Genomic DNA, 16,310 nt, shown 5'->3' with positions numbered 1-16,310 from the left:
TTCGGAAGACGGTGACGAAGGGCAAAGGACAAAGGGACTCAGTGGTATAATGTGTGACATGATCAACTCAATCATTTGGACGGGGGTAATGGGAATAGGGATTGAATATATAGCATTGGGCTCCCCTGCATCAGACCACAACCAAAAAATGCAGTCGAAGAAAGACAACACAACGAATTATCAACTCCTCGAGAGCCACTGTCGGTATGGTATGTCTAGCCGCCTCCAGGGCCCGCACCAACCAGTTGGAAAGTATTCTATCCGCGGGTATTTCGGACGGGGGAAAAAAGAGAGGAAGAAGCCAAAAAAAGAGACGCCCTCTTCAAACCAACAGAACTTACTCCTCCCAACCAACCCGCCATGCAGCCATGTACTTGTGACGTAATGTAACAGATGTAACCCCCCCTTTCCCATCCACACGCGCCTTTCCAACCCAGATCTACGCACCCACCCATCACATCAATCAACCCATCCCCACCACTGTATCCCCCCCTCCCACCTGGGTGTCCCCTTCCCCCCCCCTCTTGCAATCACATGCCTGTCACGCGCATGGCCACATACCCGACCGTGACGGCCACGATGAGCGAGATGATGCTGCTGGGCACGCCGACGCGGATGAAGTGCTTGACCTTGAGGTAGCGCTGGCCGGCGGGGTCTTCTTTCATGATGGCGGCTGTAGGTGCGGTTTGTGTTAGTTACGGGGGTTGTGTGTGTGTGTTTGGTGGGGAGGTGGGGGGGGAGGGGGAGGGGGGAGAGAGAAGGGACGACGTACTCATATTGGGGAACCCGCTCGTCGGCAGGGCCATGGCGGCGCTGCACATCAGCACGCCGGCCATGACTAGCAGGTTGGGGTGGGGCTCGTCCAGGCCCTTGCCGACGTTGTACACGAGCGGCAAAATGATTAGGGCGGCGACGGTGTGGCTGATGAAGGTGGCGATGACGAGGATCAGGCTCGAGAAGACGACCAGGATGCCGTATAGGTTGTACTCCTCGACGTGCTCGGTGATAGCGCGGGTGGCGGTGTGCAGTAGGCCGGACGAGTTGACGGCCTTGCCGAGGGACAGGCCGCCAGCGGCGAGGATGATGATGGTCCAGGGAAAGTTGTTGAAGTCCTCCTTGGTCAGGATGCCGACGCCGAAGAAGAGCACGATGGGGATGATGGCGATGACGCCCATGTCGCCAAAGACGTGCTCTAGGCTGTGCGAGGCGCACCACAGGCCGATGGTAGCGATGGTCACGGCCGAGACGAACCACTGCACGCCGGTAAAGTCGTCGCGCACGGGTCGGACGGGCACGATGGTGGTGCCGCGGCCGGGCTTGAAGGCGATGAGGAGGAAGAGCCAGATGAAGAACAGGGAGATCATGCCGACGGGGAGGGCAATGAAGAACCACTGGCCCCAGGTGGGCGCCGGCTCCATGATGCCGATGGCGACGACGTTTTGCGGCGAAGCAATCGGGGAGAGCATGCCGCCGATGTTGGAGGCGAGGGCGATGCCGATGATAACGGCCTTGGACATGGGGGAACCGGCGGGCAGGTTGCGGAGCATGGGCTCGATGATACCGAAGCAAAGGACGGGTGCCGCGACGTTACTGATCAGCATGCTAGCGACGGCAGCCACGGCCATGTTGGCAATGAGAACCGTCTTGGGTCGTGTGCCGGCTTTGCTGAGGACAAAGGTGGCGATGCGCTTGTCGATGCCGCACTTGGAGAGCGCCGCTGCGAGGGTAAAGCCACCGAGTAGGAGCATGATGACAGGCGTCCACATAGCGGCGAAGACGGCGGCGGTGGCGTCTTTAGAGCCCAGCCTCGCGTGCGGCTTCTCCTTGTCGCGGAAGACTTGAAGGACGACGCAGAGGAAAGGAATGAGCAGCGACGTGACGAACAAGGGCAGCGCCTCGGTGGCCCAGAGCAAGCTGACGAGCACCAGCAGAGCCAAGCAGTTCTGTTGTTCGGCTTTCTCCATGATGGGGATGTAGAGAATCGTGAAGAAGAGCGCGATTATGATAATAAGAGTGAGGGTCGTCGAGCTGAGCAACCATGTTGGACAAACGAGGCGGCCCAGGGGCGTCGTTATCTCCTTGGTCGGCAATACGATCTCATCATCGCCTTGCAGCCTCGTCCTCTGGGCATCAGCGTCAACCCCAAGAAGGGTGTGGCCCAGACTGGCAGCCTCGGCTCGCCGTTCCAACCCGATTAAGTCTCTCCAGACTGTATTCCGTTCCCATACGACGTGCTCTCTCAGGTGGGATCTGAGATCCCGAATTGCCGTTTCTGAGTCACCGTGGGTGACGATCACGCTATATGCTTGCACCATCTGTGCGATCCGCTCTTCCAGGCCCCTTGTGGTATCGGCGCGGAAGGGGTAGGCGGTGTCGACAAATGTGCTCATGTACTTGGGCCTCAGACGGCGGTCGATGATCTTGTCGAACTTCTTCAGAACCTTGCTAAAGCCGGTGCGGTTCAACTGAATGTACGATTTGAGTTCGCACAGCTGGACGTAGATGTTGATCATCCGCTTCTTGAGCATGATCCCTGATGAGAACAGGACGGCTTGCTCAGCGTAGTCGTCGTAGTTCATGCTCATTCTCCGCACCGACCGCGTGAAGTCGGTTGACGCTGTCATATCGGTCGACGCCATCATCGAGTTCCGCAGACCCCCGCGTCCTCCAAAGCTTCTGCTCCGCCTCTTGCTGGTGAGGCCCGTCTCCTCGTCTCCTTCCTCGTCGCTGTCCTCATCCATGCCATCCTCGGTGGACAGCTGGCTCCGCGCGCTGTCTCTCCGAAGCCGCCCCGGATTGGAACTTGTCCTCTCGAGAGGGCGAGACGGTGGGCGAACCTCTTCGGGGACGCCAGCCTCTTCCTCGAACTCCTCAGCATCCTTAAGAAGGAGATCTACCTCATCAAAGAGCTCATTCTCTTTGAGGACATAAAAAGAGGTGATCTTTTCTAACTCCACGTCTAGGGCACGGGCAAAGACGGCTTCGGGATCATCGTCCTGTATTAACGGCCGGGACTCGGCGTCGCCCGCTGGCTGGTGGATGGCCTTCTCGAGCTGGTATATTCTGGGACGAGATGTTAGCGAAACAAGCCCCCCGATAAACCACGGTAGGTACCAAGGTCTCCTTACAGCTTCTTGAGGTTGCTGTAGGCAATGTAGTGATTGCTCCAATCTGGAACAGCATTGAACTGGATGCTATGGGAGAACTTCATTTCGTCCTGCTGCTCGAGCCACCTGCGCTTCTCGGCCCGCTTGACGTTGTACAGGCGCTGGCGTTCGTTGGCGAAGTCGCGGTACTTTTCGGCCGCGGTCGGATATGGTTGTAACTCGATCTCGTCGGACGGGTTGTCGGACGTGGTACGCTGCGGGCTCCCTCCCCTGTTGAGATTGCCTGGAGGTGTTTGTCCGGTCGATGCGGCTGCCTGCTGCGCGCGAAGACCAGCGGGTCGGTTTGGGGAGGGGGACGAGAATGCGGACGGGGGTGGAATTTTCAATGACTCTGCCTCGAGGGCATCCGTAGACTCGATGAATGGTGTAAAAGTGTAGAAGTTGACTGGTTCTCGGTTCCCCAATCTGGAGCGCACACAACGATAATACGGCAGCGGCCCGCCCCACTTGCGCACCGCGACTCCACCCCCCGTTGGGTGGTCGGGAGCCTGGAACGCCTTGGCGACAGTGATCCCAGCACTGAAACCCGTAAAATTGGGGGGCATAAGTGTTGTAATTACGTACATTAGGAGCTTGGCCACGATACGTTACGTACAATAGCCTATCGCCTCTCACCGCCAGTGCAACCCTAACCCTTTGTATCGCTTGGACCACAAACCCGTGTCTCGGTCGGTCTCCAAGATTGGAGAAGCGCGTGGGATCTGAGACAAGCCTTCCACGTGCCGCCTTGAACCACGGCCCCCAGGTAGTATGGAGGTCTTTTCCAGTACCGTCTGACCAACTCACAAGAACTAGGACAAGCATGGGAATTTATGGCAAGGCTACCTAATGTCTGGCCACGAGCCACGAGGCCAGTGCCGCAGACTCGCTGTACAATGGGAGAATCGGGCGGAGAGTCGACCTGTTGGGCTGTCTCAACCAGTCGTCTTTCTCCGAAGGTGCAGCAAACGCGGCCATCGAGAATGGGATTAAATGCTGGGACCAGAGGAATGAGGCATGACCGGATGATTAACCCTTTCCTTCAAAGAAAGATAAAAAGAAGAAAAGAGAAAGAGTGTGAAAGGAAAACAAGAAGAAGGAAAACAAACAAAAAAAAGATGAAGAAACAAAGAAGGAAGAACGGGGGTTGATATCTAAATTGCTCCGTCTCCGTTCCCGGGCCCGTTATTTTACTGGTGTAAATCCAAGCGACGAGGATGACGACGACAGTGTGATTGATTGATTGGTCGTGCTGTTGCCTTTGAAGGCCGCGTCCATGCCTTTTCTAAAATGAGCTGAGCTGAAGGAGCCGCCAAGGCGGGTCGTCATCCTGCTCGGACTGCTTTTCTGTTTACATGGTAAGTTAGACCTCGAAACGGATGAGGCTCAGCATGAATTATCGAATTAAGAAACGGCTGGCTGACGCGTCATACGAGCATAGCCCAAAGGTAATCTCAACGCCGTAGTAGGCCGGGGCTATGAAAATGAAACGGTCAACAGTGAAACCCCTAACAATCCATTTGCCTAGATAGATACTTATATACCTACTCATTCTTGCTTACACTTGTACTTCTTTTCCCCATTCTACAGACACATGCCCATTGAACCCCTGAGAGTCGCTGGGACTGCATTGAACCTCTTGAATTCCCAACCCATACCTCCCCAGCACTGGCATTGTTTACATTAGCCTCAACCGAGTTTCAGGGACAGAAAAAGGGGCAGAAAGAGAGACGACAACCCACCGCAACAACACACCTACCTACTTACAAACCACCCGCCGACTACCTTGAGCATCCCCCCTTACAACAACACCATGGTCTGCGCAACGGGCGAGCCCGACTGGAGCGGCGTCACGCTTGGGACGTTCAACCGCACACTACTTCAAAACCCCAGGCTATGCACGTCCTGTACTTGCCCGCTTGAACTCGATGGCTTCCACTTCGGCGTCATGTCATATTATCCCTCGTTGGCCGGCAACGCCCTGTTCGCCGCCATCTTTGGGCTCTGTTTACTTCCGCAAATCTACTTGGGCATCCGTCACAAGACCTGGGGTTACTTGATCGGCATGACGGGCGGGATCCTCCTCGAGCTTCTCGGATACATTGCGAGGATCCTGATGCGCAACAACATGTTTACCGATTCGTATTTCATCATGTAAGTTCTCACTCCTCCCAAACCCCTTACATTCCCTCTCTTCCTCCCTTTGTTTGATTTCATTCCCATCTCCGGTCGGCATATGATCTAACCCGTTTCCCCCCCAGGTACCTCGTCTGCCTAACCATCGCGCCCGCCTTCCTCGCCGCGGGCATCTACCTCAGCCTCTCACGGCTAGTCATCATCTACGCGCCCGACCGCGCGCGGCTCCCCGCCCAAGTGTACACCTACATTTTCATCGGGTGCGACGTAGTAGCACTCATCCTACAAGCGGCCGGCGGCGCCGTCGCATCCATCTCCGAGTTTGGGTCGCCCGCGCTCCGGGCCGGCGTCGACACCATGATCGCGGGCGTTGCCTGGCAGGTGGTCGCCCTGGCCCTGTTCGGCGCGCTCTGCCTCGACTTCTGGCTCCGCATCCGCTCCACGCCGACCTCGGCCCTCAACCCGGCCTTTGCGGGCCTGCGCGCGCAGCGGTCGTTCCAGCCGGGGTTTTTGGTCGCCATGTTGCTCACGGGTGTCTTTATCTTTGTGCGCTCCGTCTTTCGGTGCGCGGAGTTGTCCGAAGGGTTTAACGGCCCGCTGGCCAATGATGAGGTCACTTTTATGGTGCTGGAGGGAACTATGATTGCGTTGGCCTGTATTCTCCTGACTGCCTTCCACCCCGGCCTGGTGGTCGGTGGTGAGACGTGGTCGGCTGCGAGCTGGAAGGCCGCGAAGCGGAGGGCGGCAACCGATGCGGAAAAGGTGCGGCCGGGGACTGATTCGGGGAGTGATAGCCAGTAATGGGCTCAAGGGATTTGTTGTTTTAGCGTGGTTTAATCCTCGACTTGAGGTTGCTTGATGATACCTCGAAGGGTGGGATACTCTTGGAATAGGACTGGAGTTCATAGACAGGTTTGGCTTACAGACATAGAAAACTTTAGATTTTTTTTGTTTTGTCCAAATTTGATTTCCATACATTTGTGTCTCGGTGCAGGTGATATCTCGCTTGAGAAATGACTTGGGGGCGACTTCTAGGGCCCTATGCCTATGAGGCCCAAGGTCGCCGTGAGACAACATTGAAGGCAAATGTTAGTGAATTGAGATCGAAACGGGAGGGATACACCGCCCTATTGACCGAGGTTAAATAACTTGCACAGCTCTTACTCCTCCTGGTCCAAGTTGTTAGGGGGTTGGGTTATCATATATCTCAACCCCAACCATTTTTTTATTTGGTTGAGACCACAACATACCAAATTCATCCCATTACTGCTGGACGGTGGTCCTGAATATTGAGGGAAAGAGCTTCTATTGTATGTAGATAGGCAGCAGTGAGCAGGGATTGAATGTGAAGCTCCCTTGCCAGACCCTAACCCTTATCTCATCAGCTCACCCTGGCCGCCCGATGCCGTCATGCGGCCGCGCCAGCGAAGGCCGCGGCAGGCATGAGCAACCCTCGAATCCATCCCAAGCTCACAACACCAACAATAAGCAGCTTCTCGTGACACGGCGGCCCCGACAGCTCCTGATGTACCGATAATCCCGTCAAGCGCACGAAGCTAATGAGCTGGCGGCCGCCATGCTGTCCGCATTTACAGCTCGACCGATCATCGAGCTCAAGCAACGGGACAAGTCCAAGATCGAGTCCATCCTTGCCTACGGTAGCCTTATTTTCGATCCAACTTTCTCATGACATTCAACTGACTGGAATATCTAGGCGACCGTGTCCTCGTTGGCCTTAACACAGGCTCCCTGCGCATTTACCGAGTCAATGAGCCCTCTACTCCACCCGACACGAAGCCCGACACGAAGTCCGCCAACAGCACATTAGCCGCCCAGGCGCAAGTCGAAGACACCGGTCTTGCCAGCTCTACCGATCCTGCTAGTCCTACTGCCGCGACCTCTCAGGATGGCCAACCACCGCCCACACCCAAGGCGGCCAAGCCGACCGACCTCCTGCGAGAGGTAGAGAAGTTCTCGACGCGCGCCATCGAGCAGCTCGCCATAATAAAAGAGGCCAACGTCCTCGTATCGCTCTCCAACTACGCCATTTCCATCCACGACTCTCAGACCTTTGAGCCCATCGAGGCCCCGCTAGCCCGTACCAAGAATGCCTCCACGTTTGCCGTGACGAGCAACGTCGTCGAAGACCCGGACACGGGCATCCCCGAGATCATTTCGCGGCTGGCCGTTTCTGTCAAGCGTCGTCTCCTGCTATGGTCATGGCACGAGAGCGAGCTGTCGCCGGATGTGGCAGAGATCATGCTGGCCGAGTCTATTAGATCCATCACTTGGGCGAATGCGACCAAGGTCGTTTGCGGCATGAATAGCGGATACGTCATGGTTGATGTGGAGACCGGTAGTGTCGAGGATATTGTTGGACCTGGGGCCATTGGAAACGCGGCCGGTGGGCAAGGGCGCTTTGGCGCCGTGAGCGCTGCCAGCATGGGGTACATGGGTCTTGGAGGTTACATGCCAAAACCGCTGTCGGCCAAACTGGCGGAAGGGGAGCTCCTCCTCGCGAAGGATATCAACACCCTGTTTATCAACGACTCGGGGAAGGCACTCGAGAAGCGCCAGATTCCATGGCAGGCGGCGCCAGAGGGGATCGGATACAGCTACCCTTACATATTAGCGCTTCAGCCGCCTGCGAAAGGGAGCCTAGAGGTCCGGAACCCCGATACCTTGAGTTTGCTACAAACCATCGGTCTCCCTGGTGCCGCATCACTTCATTTCCCGCCACCGACCGTAAGTTTGGCTCACGCCGGCAAAGGATTCCATGTCTTGAGCGAGAGGGTGGTGTGGAGGATGGATGCCACGGACTACGACTCCCAGATCGATGAGCTGGTTAAGAACGGCAAACTCGACGAGGCAATCAGCATCCTAGGCATGCTAGAAGATGCGCTGCTCAAAAACAAGACGGCAACGTTGCGGGAAGTCAAGATGCAAAAAGCAGAGCTCTTGTTCCGCCAAAAGAAGTACCGCGACTCAATGGATCTATTCAATGAGGACGAAGTCGATGCCCCGCCAGAACGGGTACTCAGGTTATTTCCCAAGATTATCGCGGGGGAACTAGGAGTTGAGGAAGAGAAGCAGGATGATTCTGAGCACGACAGTGCCAACGGGAAAGGGAGCGAAGACCAAGAGACAAAGCCCGATATCGCAGCCGAAGTGGCCTCGCCCACGAGAGCCGGCGGTGGGTTTGCTAAGTACCTCATGGGCACCCGGAAACTCAACCCCGAGACAGCCAGTATCGCCTCGTCCAAGAAAGGTTCCGACGACGAGACAGCAAGCATCAAGGGCAAACCAAAGGACGAACAGGCCCAGGCCGAGAAAGACCTGATGGCTGCTGTCCTGGGGCTCAACAGCTACCTCGCCGGCGCCCGCACACGACTCCAACGCGTCCTCGACCCTACCACAGGTAAACTCAAACCCCGCAAGTCGGAATCCGGCTCCACCGAAGACGCCTTCAAGACCCTCCTCCTCTCGTCCCCAGACGAGAGCGACGAGCAGCTCGAGCGCGACCTGCAATCGACCTTCCGGGTGCTCGACACGACCCTCTTCCGCGCCTTCATGTACTCGCGCCCGACGCTGGCCAGCTCGCTGTTCCGCATCCCCAACTTCTGCGACCCGGATGTCGTCAACGAGCGCCTGGTCGAGCACAACCGCTTCAACGAGCTCGTCGACTTCTTCTACGGCAAGAAGCTGCACCACCAGGCTTTGAGCCTGCTGCGCCGCTTTGGCAGCCCCGACGAGCCCGACGACGCCGCCCCGGGCTTGCATGGCCCCCAGCGGACTGTCATGTATCTGCAGGGCCTACCGCCTGAGATGATTGATGTTATTCTGGAGTTTTCCGAGTGGACGCTCAGGAAAGACCCGGAATTGGGCATGGAGGTGTTCCTCGCCGATTCTGAGAATGCCGAGACTCTACCCAGGGATAAGGTTTTGGCCTTTTTGGATGGCATTGATATTGGGCTGGAGATCCAATACCTGGAACATATCATCAACGAGCTGAATGACATGACGCCCGACTTCCATGATCTGTTAGTCGAGCTGTTCATCAAGCAGCTGGTGGATAAGGAGAAGGAGAGGGGGGAGGAGTGGGATGCCCTCTTGGAGCGGCTGGTCAAGTTCTTGAGAGAGAGCAAGCAGTACGGCTTGGGCAAGGCGAGGGGCTTAATTCCCAAAGATGGTGAGTTCGAATCTGGACTCTTGACCTAGACGTTGACTAACAACCGTCCACCCAGACCCACCATTTTACGAAGCGCAGGCCGTCGTGCTCAGCAATATGGGGCAGCACAGACAGGCACTTATGATTTACGTCTTCAAGATGCAGGACTACGCCAAAGCCGAAGAGTATGATCCAACGCTTCCATTCCTATCACCCATGGTCTTCAACTAACTCCCTCTCCCACAGATACTGCAACCAAATCCACAAAGCCCAACAATCACAAGCCCCCACCCCAGCACCCCAAGAAGCCAACCCCTCCCACCAACCGCCCACCACAACCGAAGAAAAGCCCTCCATCTACCACACCCTCCTTTCCCTCTACCTGACGCCCCCCCCAGAATACAGCGCCAACCTCGCCCCGGCCCTCGACCTCCTCTCCAAGCACGGCTCGCGCCTCCCAGCCACATCCACCCTCTCCCTCGTGCCGGACAAACTCCCCGTCGGGCAGCTGGAGTCGTACTTCCGGGGCCGCATGCGCAGCGCCAACAGCGCCGTCAACGAGACGCGCGTGCTGGCCGGCCTGCGCAGGACGGCCCTTCTCGCCAGCCAGGCGCTGCTGTTCCTCGGCGACGGCGTCCCCGGCGCGCAGGGCGGTGGCGGCCGTAATAGGCGCGTGGTGATCTCGGAGGAGCGGGTGTGTGGTGTTTGTCATAAGAGGATTGGGGGGAGTGTTGTGGCGGTTTTGCCGGATAATACGGTCGTGCATTATGGGTGTTTGAGGGCGGCGGGGGCGGGTGCGGGTGTTAATGGGTCGGGGGTGAGGGCCCTGTCGCCGGCGGGGGAGAGTATCCGGTCGGGGTTTGGATCGTGGGGGAGGACCAGCGGGTGATTGTGTGTTGTGTTTCTTTATATAATATCAGATGTCCGGACCCCGTCATGGTTATGCCGGGCCGATCTGGTTGGTTGTTGGCAGGCGCATGTAGTGCAGATAGAACCGGATTCAACGAACGCAGATGGATACCCCTTATTAACCTCTGAGCCCACCTCGCCCCTTGACCAAATCATTGGTTTCAACCCGCTTTTAATCCTCCTCCTCCTGCACCTCCTCACCGTAATTTTCTTCTTCCTTCTCGTCGTCGACGACCTTGGCCCCGTTGGCTCTTGCTGTGCTCGCCTCCCGCGCCTTGTCTTCCTCCATGCGCGCCGTGAGCTCCCGGTTGATCTGCCCCTGGGCGGATATCACCGATTGCCGGAGCTCGGAGAGGTATTTGGTTTTGTGTTCGAGGGTTGTGCTGTCGGTGGCGGAGGGGAGGGGGAGGATAAAGGTGAAGGGCGCGTTGGTGGTGGAGGTGTAGGTTGCTGAGAGGGTGGGTGGTTGGTGTTGGGTGGTCATTGTGGAGGTTCTTTTTGGGGATTTGGAGGGCTCGTTGGTTTCGGTCGGATACCCGCGGTCAGGGTGCGAGATCGGCGGTGGTGAGGCGGACAATCGTCGTTTCATCGATCAAAGTTGGTTATTCTGTCGGTGATAATTTGGGAGCTATGTGGATGTTGACAATGAGTGTCCAGCAATGCCCCGCCAGAAACTTGGCGGGCTGCGGGGTTGCAAACTGCCCCTCCCCTGTTCCTTGGCTGTCGCCGGGTCAAACAGTGAGTGGCGTCCTGTCGCTGCAGCTGCAGCAGGGGATGACGAATTGCGTGACACCAACACGGTGGGTTGGGTTGCCCTGCGCAGCCGCATTCCATTGTCTTGCGCACTTCCACCCATGTTTCCCGTATTTTTTGAACCTCCTCTGTAACGATACCATTCCTCTGAACAATAGTTCTAAATTAGACGATCAAATTCTTAACCATTCCTCGACCCCGACGACATCGAACACTCTGAGACCGCTCTAGGGCATGGCTTCTTGAGCAGGGCTAGGCGTCGCAAACCGCCGAATCCGGACCGTTGAGCCAAGATGTGATACACCTACTCCTTCACCCCGACCCCGATATCAACACCCATGCAACCCACAAGACCCACGCCGAGGGCTCCAGGGAGCTTCTCGCCCCTGCCTGCGAGCAACCCGGCAAGTGCAACTGATCTCTCGCGCACGCGACAGAACCGGCAGGACTCGCTGTCCAGCGACGAACCGGCGCCATTGAATATCCACAAGACACGAGGACAGGCTGCGCCAACTCCAACGCCGATCTACACAAGCTTCACAACCGGGGCCAACAATAGCACCACCAATCTACAAAACTTCTCCCGACCGACCGTATCGACCGCCGTCTCCGCCGCCCGCTCTGTCGCGGGGCCGCAGTCACCTAGCGACGCTGTTCCGCGCAACGGACCTTCGCCTCTGACACTCCCGCCAACTACTTCCTCCCCCGTTACACCCACCTTCTCCAGCCGAGGCGTCAGCCATTCGCGCAAGACGTCGCAAAACGCCGGCCTGTTCGAGCCCACCCTGCCCTCGACAAGCACGTCCAACCTCCCAAATATCGGCCTCACGAACCACTCCCCGAAACGCGTGCCGCCGGCGCACCGAGAGATGTCGGCCAGCCAGATCGCTGCTCAGGCCGCCGTAATGCAACACCAAAACCAGCAGCAGCAAGCGCAACAGGCGCAACAGGCGCAGCAGCAGGCACAACACTCTCGACAACGCTCACAAACCGCGCCGGGACCTGCGGCGGATGACCCACCACCATCCAAGCGGGCAAGCGGCAGTTCAATTCCCCTAAACCCGCCAATGCTAAGCCTCACCGAGGCAAGCGTGCCCCGAGATAATGCCTTCGGCGGGCAGAATTACCATAATGGCCTTGTTGGTAACCATACTCTCGCGGCTACGGCTGCCGCCAATCTTGTCTTCCCGAGATCCACCCAGGCTTCTCCCGGGATACCCTCGCAATCATTCACGCCTCAGCCTCAACCTCCACCTCCGCCTCCCGCATCTGAGAAACCCCAAAAGCCAGAGAAATCGAAAGTGAAACTCTTCTCACGGCAAGTCAAAATTGGAAGCAAAAGTGATAGCAAAGACAAGCCGCTCCCTAGTCCGGGAAAGGTCGGACACGCATTCGCAAACCTACAGCGTGGCAACTTCAGCACTACCAGCCTGGAGTCTAGCTCTCAGTCATTCTACAACCTACCAAACTCTTCAGCTGCGACAATACGACCCGCCGATATGCCGACAGAGAAGGAAGGCAAGGAGAAGGAGAAGAAGCATCATTTCTTATCCCGTCAGAAGCACAAGCTCAAGGATGATCACCACCTCCCGCTTTCGTCCGCCATGAGCAACTCACGGCCGGCCGACCCAAGCGCCCCGAGTAGTCTTTACAACTTCAGTTTGCCGCAAAGCCCAGGGCCAAACACCACGGGCTTCAAATCCGCATTGGACCTGCGTCATGGAGGGCGTGCCTTTCGGGAAAGAAGGAAGGAGGAGAAGTCGTTGGACGAAACCGCGAGTGCCGTCACGAGCGAATGGCCCGGTTCAAGTAGCGTCACTTCTGGCTCTGCCACTCAGTCTTCTACTCTCTACCTCAATGAGCCGTTTGACAGCCACAAGTACGGCCTGAACAACATGACCCATGACGATGCCTGGCCGTTCTTGAAAGCGAAGCTACTCGTCGTTTTTGAGGCTGAGGATCTCCGGTTACCGGTCGAGGACCTGAACCGGGTGGTTACGATGCACATTCAATATTGCTTAGCCCGACGGAGTCCCAATATCATCGTGGACGACCTGAGGGAGCTTTTAGCAACGGGTTTTTCCAGCCTCGACCACACTCTCCGCAAGACTCCGGAGGATAGACTGATCCCAGCGCTCGTTGAGTTGTGGATCTTCACTTTCACCAGTATTCTTCCTTACATGCAGGCCGTGTTCCTGCCGTTGGATTTGGAATTTTCAGGCCATGGGCCCTTGATGTCCACGGAGCAAGCCCGCGATTTCTGGGGTGGTATCCCGGCAGCTGCCTCGACCGGTGATGGCACATCGACCGTCACCCAGAAGCCAGGTCGCAGCCATAGTGTCACCGTCTCTCCGGCGTCCTCAGTTCTCGAAGTTCGCCGCTTCGTCCTCCTCGCATTCCGTGACATCGTCATCCTACCGCGTTACGATACCCTCAAGGCCATGTTCTCTCGCCTCTCTCTCGAGTTTCTTCCCCAGTCCCTCGCTTCTATGGCGCTCGGCTCTCCCCCTCTCCCCATCCCGTCCCCGGGCTACCACAACCAAAGCATCAACCAACAACTCTCCAACTCACCCTCCGACCACTACGCTTCGACAAGCCTTCCCAGCGTGCTTGGCCAATACCGCCCTGGAACAGCCACCTCCCTCGACCCCTCCGTCGCCAGCTACAACAGCACCGGCAGCACCCTCCTCGGCGACAGCTCCGGCAGCGGCAACCGCAGCCGCGCCATCAGCAACGTCTCCTTCGGCAGCGACAGCGCCGCCCACCCACTACGGCCCTTCACACCCAGCAGCATGCACGCCGTCACCGCCGCCGCCAACTCCACCCTCAACCTCGCCCTCCACACCACCATATCCAACAACACCACCACCAGCCACCACGGCGGCGGCCCCGGCAGCATCGGCAGCCTCCGCGAGCAAAACGTCGAAGACTCCAAACAAGTCACCGAAATGGTCGGCCGCATGCTGCAGTGCATGAGCGTTCTCGCCTCCGTCGGCGTGACCCCCGTCGCCGCCGTCCCCGGCAACAACAGCAGCAGCAACAACAACAACAACGGCCCACCACCAGCCGCCGCGCGCGACGAAGAGGAGGGCAACAAGATGGTCGAGGAGCTCAACAAGCTGCTGAAGCTCAACTGGCTGGGCCGCGGGCGCACGGGGCGCAACCGCCGGGGGATGGTGGGCGGGCGGGCGACGAAGCGTGGTGGCGTGCTGGGCATGCCCCCGCCGCCGCTGCCGTTGCCGCCGCCTCTGCTGGAGTCGGCTGGTTCGGGGTCGGGGTCGTCGATGGCGGGGAGTTTTGGGGCGGCGGGTGGGGGTGGGGGTGGGATTAAGAGTGTGCTGGAGGAGGGGGTCGCGGTTTGAGGTTTGAGAAGGGGGGGAAGATATAAGATACAAAGATACCCGGGGAAGCGGATAGGATGGGGCGGGACGCGGTTTTATGTTTGTTCTATTGTGTGCTGGGTGGTGTGGGTTGTTTGTTTGTTGGCATGCGTGTTTCTGTGTGTTTGGCGTTTGTGGATTTGGTTTGGTTTGGTGATAAGTGTGGGCGGTTGGGGGGTATCGAGATATACATGGTCGGGGGTCAACGGGAACTGGGGAAGGGCAAGAGGGGAACAACGGAAAGTGACGGGGGTTGAGGGAAGCAATGGCGTTTTCTGGGGGGAGGTTTGGATGGTGAAGTTCAGTCGGCGTGGTGTGTATATCTATCTGTGATTATCCATCTTGACGGTAGTTGTTGATATCATGGCATCATGAACCATCAAGGACATTCAAAAAGAAGATATGAGAATGCATTCCACTTCCGTACCTAGATTTTCCCAGTATTCGTACCTCGTGGAGACGTGCGGGACCATATTTGGACGGCACAATGAGCATCACGCATCTTGATAATTTCCATGCATCCTGCTGCCGTTGAACAGTTCGCTAAGGCAGAATTAACACGACTGGATTTCTCAAAAATAATTTGTCGTCACGTCCTTCGAAGCATTGACCGTTCTCCCACAGAGCATAAGAGGTAGTGGGACATGGCAAAACGATGATTCACGAGTCAAACGATTGGGGCAGGAACAGCAGATTGAGTTACAGCACATCATATTATATTGGACTAGTTGTTTGGGTAACCAGAAGGTTCAATGCCGTCAAGACACCTGAAAGAAAAGGTTAGCCGATGCCACCTTCAAATATCATCATCACAAGCAACAGTGATTGTCTGTCCGTCAGACATCCAAGGAAGGATTCGCTCTCATTTGTCCAGAAAAGGCTCTTTTAGGACTCGAGTGGAAACTGCGAATGTAGGGAAAATTTCATCATACGGAATTGGGGAGGGTGAAGAAAATGGGGAACTAACCTTGTGGTTGATGTTGCGAGGTTTGCTGGAGGTTAGTAAATGTTGGGAAGAAGGCAGACATTTATGCCCGGTGAGAACTGCTCTTGAAGATTCTGCTGTTGCCGGGTCAGCGACCAAGTCCATGAGAGAAAAAAAACAGCAACAGTGGAGTCTGAGCCCCACCAAGTGGAAAGCATAGGAATGCCATCCGCCGTGTCAGACAAAAATACTGGCAAGTAGCAGGTCCCTCCCGTAGGAGAGAACCCGAGACAATCTTCGTTCATGGTCGATTCAGTTGGGATATGAAGACATGAGTTGTGTTGTCATCATCCAACGGCGGATGGCGTAGGCGCGAAGGGTTAGGAAACAAAAACTGGTAGCTTACCTTCTTCAAGTTTGCAGCTTGTTGCTTTGTCGCTCGGATGGTCAAAACCAATGCTGAGGCGACCTCTCCCAACCAACCCAGCCTCAGCTCGCTTCGTTTTGGGCCACAAATTAATGCGCTGGGCGAATGTAAATCGGCGTTGGCGCTCGAGAGCCCGCGGCCGCGCTTGCGGCGACCCTCAGAAGCAAGTCGGAGTGGGAAGGTTTGGAAGGTGAGAAGTGAAAAGAAAATTCGAAATCTTCGCTGCGACGCGATGAAGAAATACCCATCCCGGTGATAGCGATAAGAAAAAAATCGAGATTTCAAAACCACGTGACATATAACTAACGTGCTGGATTAGCAAGCGGGGTCTTCCAAAACACCCCCGGGCGGGGACAATGGAGCCTCTCGACAGAACCACCAATCGGTGCCCAGCTCCGGGCCCAGGCTCGTAACACTACCAAACTTGGGCATCCCGATTGCAGGAGTGGTATCCAAATCAACAAAC

General features: G+C 56.8%; 6 protein-coding genes across 6 annotated transcripts; 4 read left to right on the top strand and 2 right to left on the bottom strand.

The window, feature by feature from the left end:
• Nucleotides 1-492: 492 nt before the first annotated feature.
• On the bottom strand, nt 493-3,733 carry F5144DRAFT_618400 (SPX domain-containing protein; the record flags this gene model as incomplete). Its single annotated transcript, XM_066791918.1, has 4 exons — nt 493-673; nt 773-3,063; nt 3,129-3,552; nt 3,586-3,733. The coding sequence occupies 4 exons, from the start codon at nt 3,731-3,733 to the stop codon at nt 531-533; spliced, it is 3,006 nt and encodes a 1,001-aa protein (XP_066646246.1). The 3' UTR covers nt 493-530.
• A 1,096-nt stretch (nt 3,734-4,829) lies between these two features.
• F5144DRAFT_106858 (RTA1 like protein-domain-containing protein) lies at nt 4,830-6,263 on the top strand. Its single transcript, XM_066782114.1, has 2 exons — nt 4,830-5,300; nt 5,408-6,263. The coding sequence occupies exons 1-2, from the start codon at nt 4,960-4,962 to the stop codon at nt 6,081-6,083; spliced, it is 1,017 nt and encodes a 338-aa protein (XP_066646245.1). The 5' UTR covers nt 4,830-4,959; the 3' UTR covers nt 6,084-6,263.
• Nucleotides 6,264-6,858: 595 nt separating this feature from the next.
• On the top strand, nt 6,859-10,339 carry F5144DRAFT_482069 (uncharacterized protein; the record flags this gene model as incomplete). Its single annotated transcript, XM_066785317.1, has 4 exons — nt 6,859-6,940; nt 6,997-9,471; nt 9,527-9,635; nt 9,697-10,339. The coding sequence occupies 4 exons, from the start codon at nt 6,859-6,861 to the stop codon at nt 10,337-10,339; spliced, it is 3,309 nt and encodes a 1,102-aa protein (XP_066646244.1).
• Nucleotides 10,340-10,531: 192 nt separating this feature from the next.
• On the bottom strand, nt 10,532-10,843 carry F5144DRAFT_599368 (EKC/KEOPS complex, subunit Gon7; the record flags this gene model as incomplete). The annotated part of the gene is made up of 1 exon (XM_066791003.1): nt 10,532-10,843. One exon carries the CDS (start codon nt 10,841-10,843, stop codon nt 10,532-10,534), a length of 312 nt encoding a protein of 103 aa, XP_066646243.1.
• Nucleotides 10,844-11,135: 292 nt separating this feature from the next.
• Nucleotides 11,136-14,474, top strand: F5144DRAFT_526444 (HbrB-like-domain-containing protein; the record flags this gene model as incomplete). The annotated part of the gene is made up of 1 exon (XM_066786831.1): nt 11,136-14,474. Exon 1 carries the CDS (start codon nt 11,451-11,453, stop codon nt 14,472-14,474), a length of 3,024 nt encoding a protein of 1,007 aa, XP_066646242.1. The 5' UTR covers nt 11,136-11,450.
• F5144DRAFT_561300 (uncharacterized protein) lies at nt 14,444-15,174 on the top strand. The gene has a single exon (XM_066788248.1). It carries the CDS (start codon nt 14,531-14,533, stop codon nt 14,747-14,749), a length of 219 nt encoding a protein of 72 aa, XP_066646241.1. The 5' UTR covers nt 14,444-14,530; the 3' UTR covers nt 14,750-15,174.
• The last annotated feature ends 1,136 nt before the right edge of the window (nt 15,175-16,310 follow it).

The sequence above is a fragment of the Chaetomium tenue genome (assembly GCF_020726465.1).
Source record: "Chaetomium tenue strain MPI-SDFR-AT-0079 chromosome Unknown F5144scaffold_2, whole genome shotgun sequence".
Classification (NCBI taxonomy): domain Eukaryota; kingdom Fungi; phylum Ascomycota; class Sordariomycetes; order Sordariales; family Chaetomiaceae; genus Chaetomium; species Chaetomium tenue.
This window is presented reverse-complemented; position numbering and strand designations above follow the sequence as displayed.

Bases quoted from the DNA above. Each gene is read 5' to 3' on its own strand.
- F5144DRAFT_106858 (XM_066782114.1), top strand. From the start codon at position 4,960: ATGGTCTGCGCAACGGGCGAGCCCGACTGGAGCGGCGTCACGCTTGGG. The intron at 5,301-5,407 runs GTAAGTTCTCAC...TTTCCCCCCCAG, and splicing joins ACCGATTCGTATTTCATCAT to GTACCTCGTCTGCCTAACCA.
- F5144DRAFT_561300 (XM_066788248.1), top strand. From the start codon at position 14,531: ATGGGGCGGGACGCGGTTTTATGTTTGTTCTATTGTGTGCTGGGTGGT.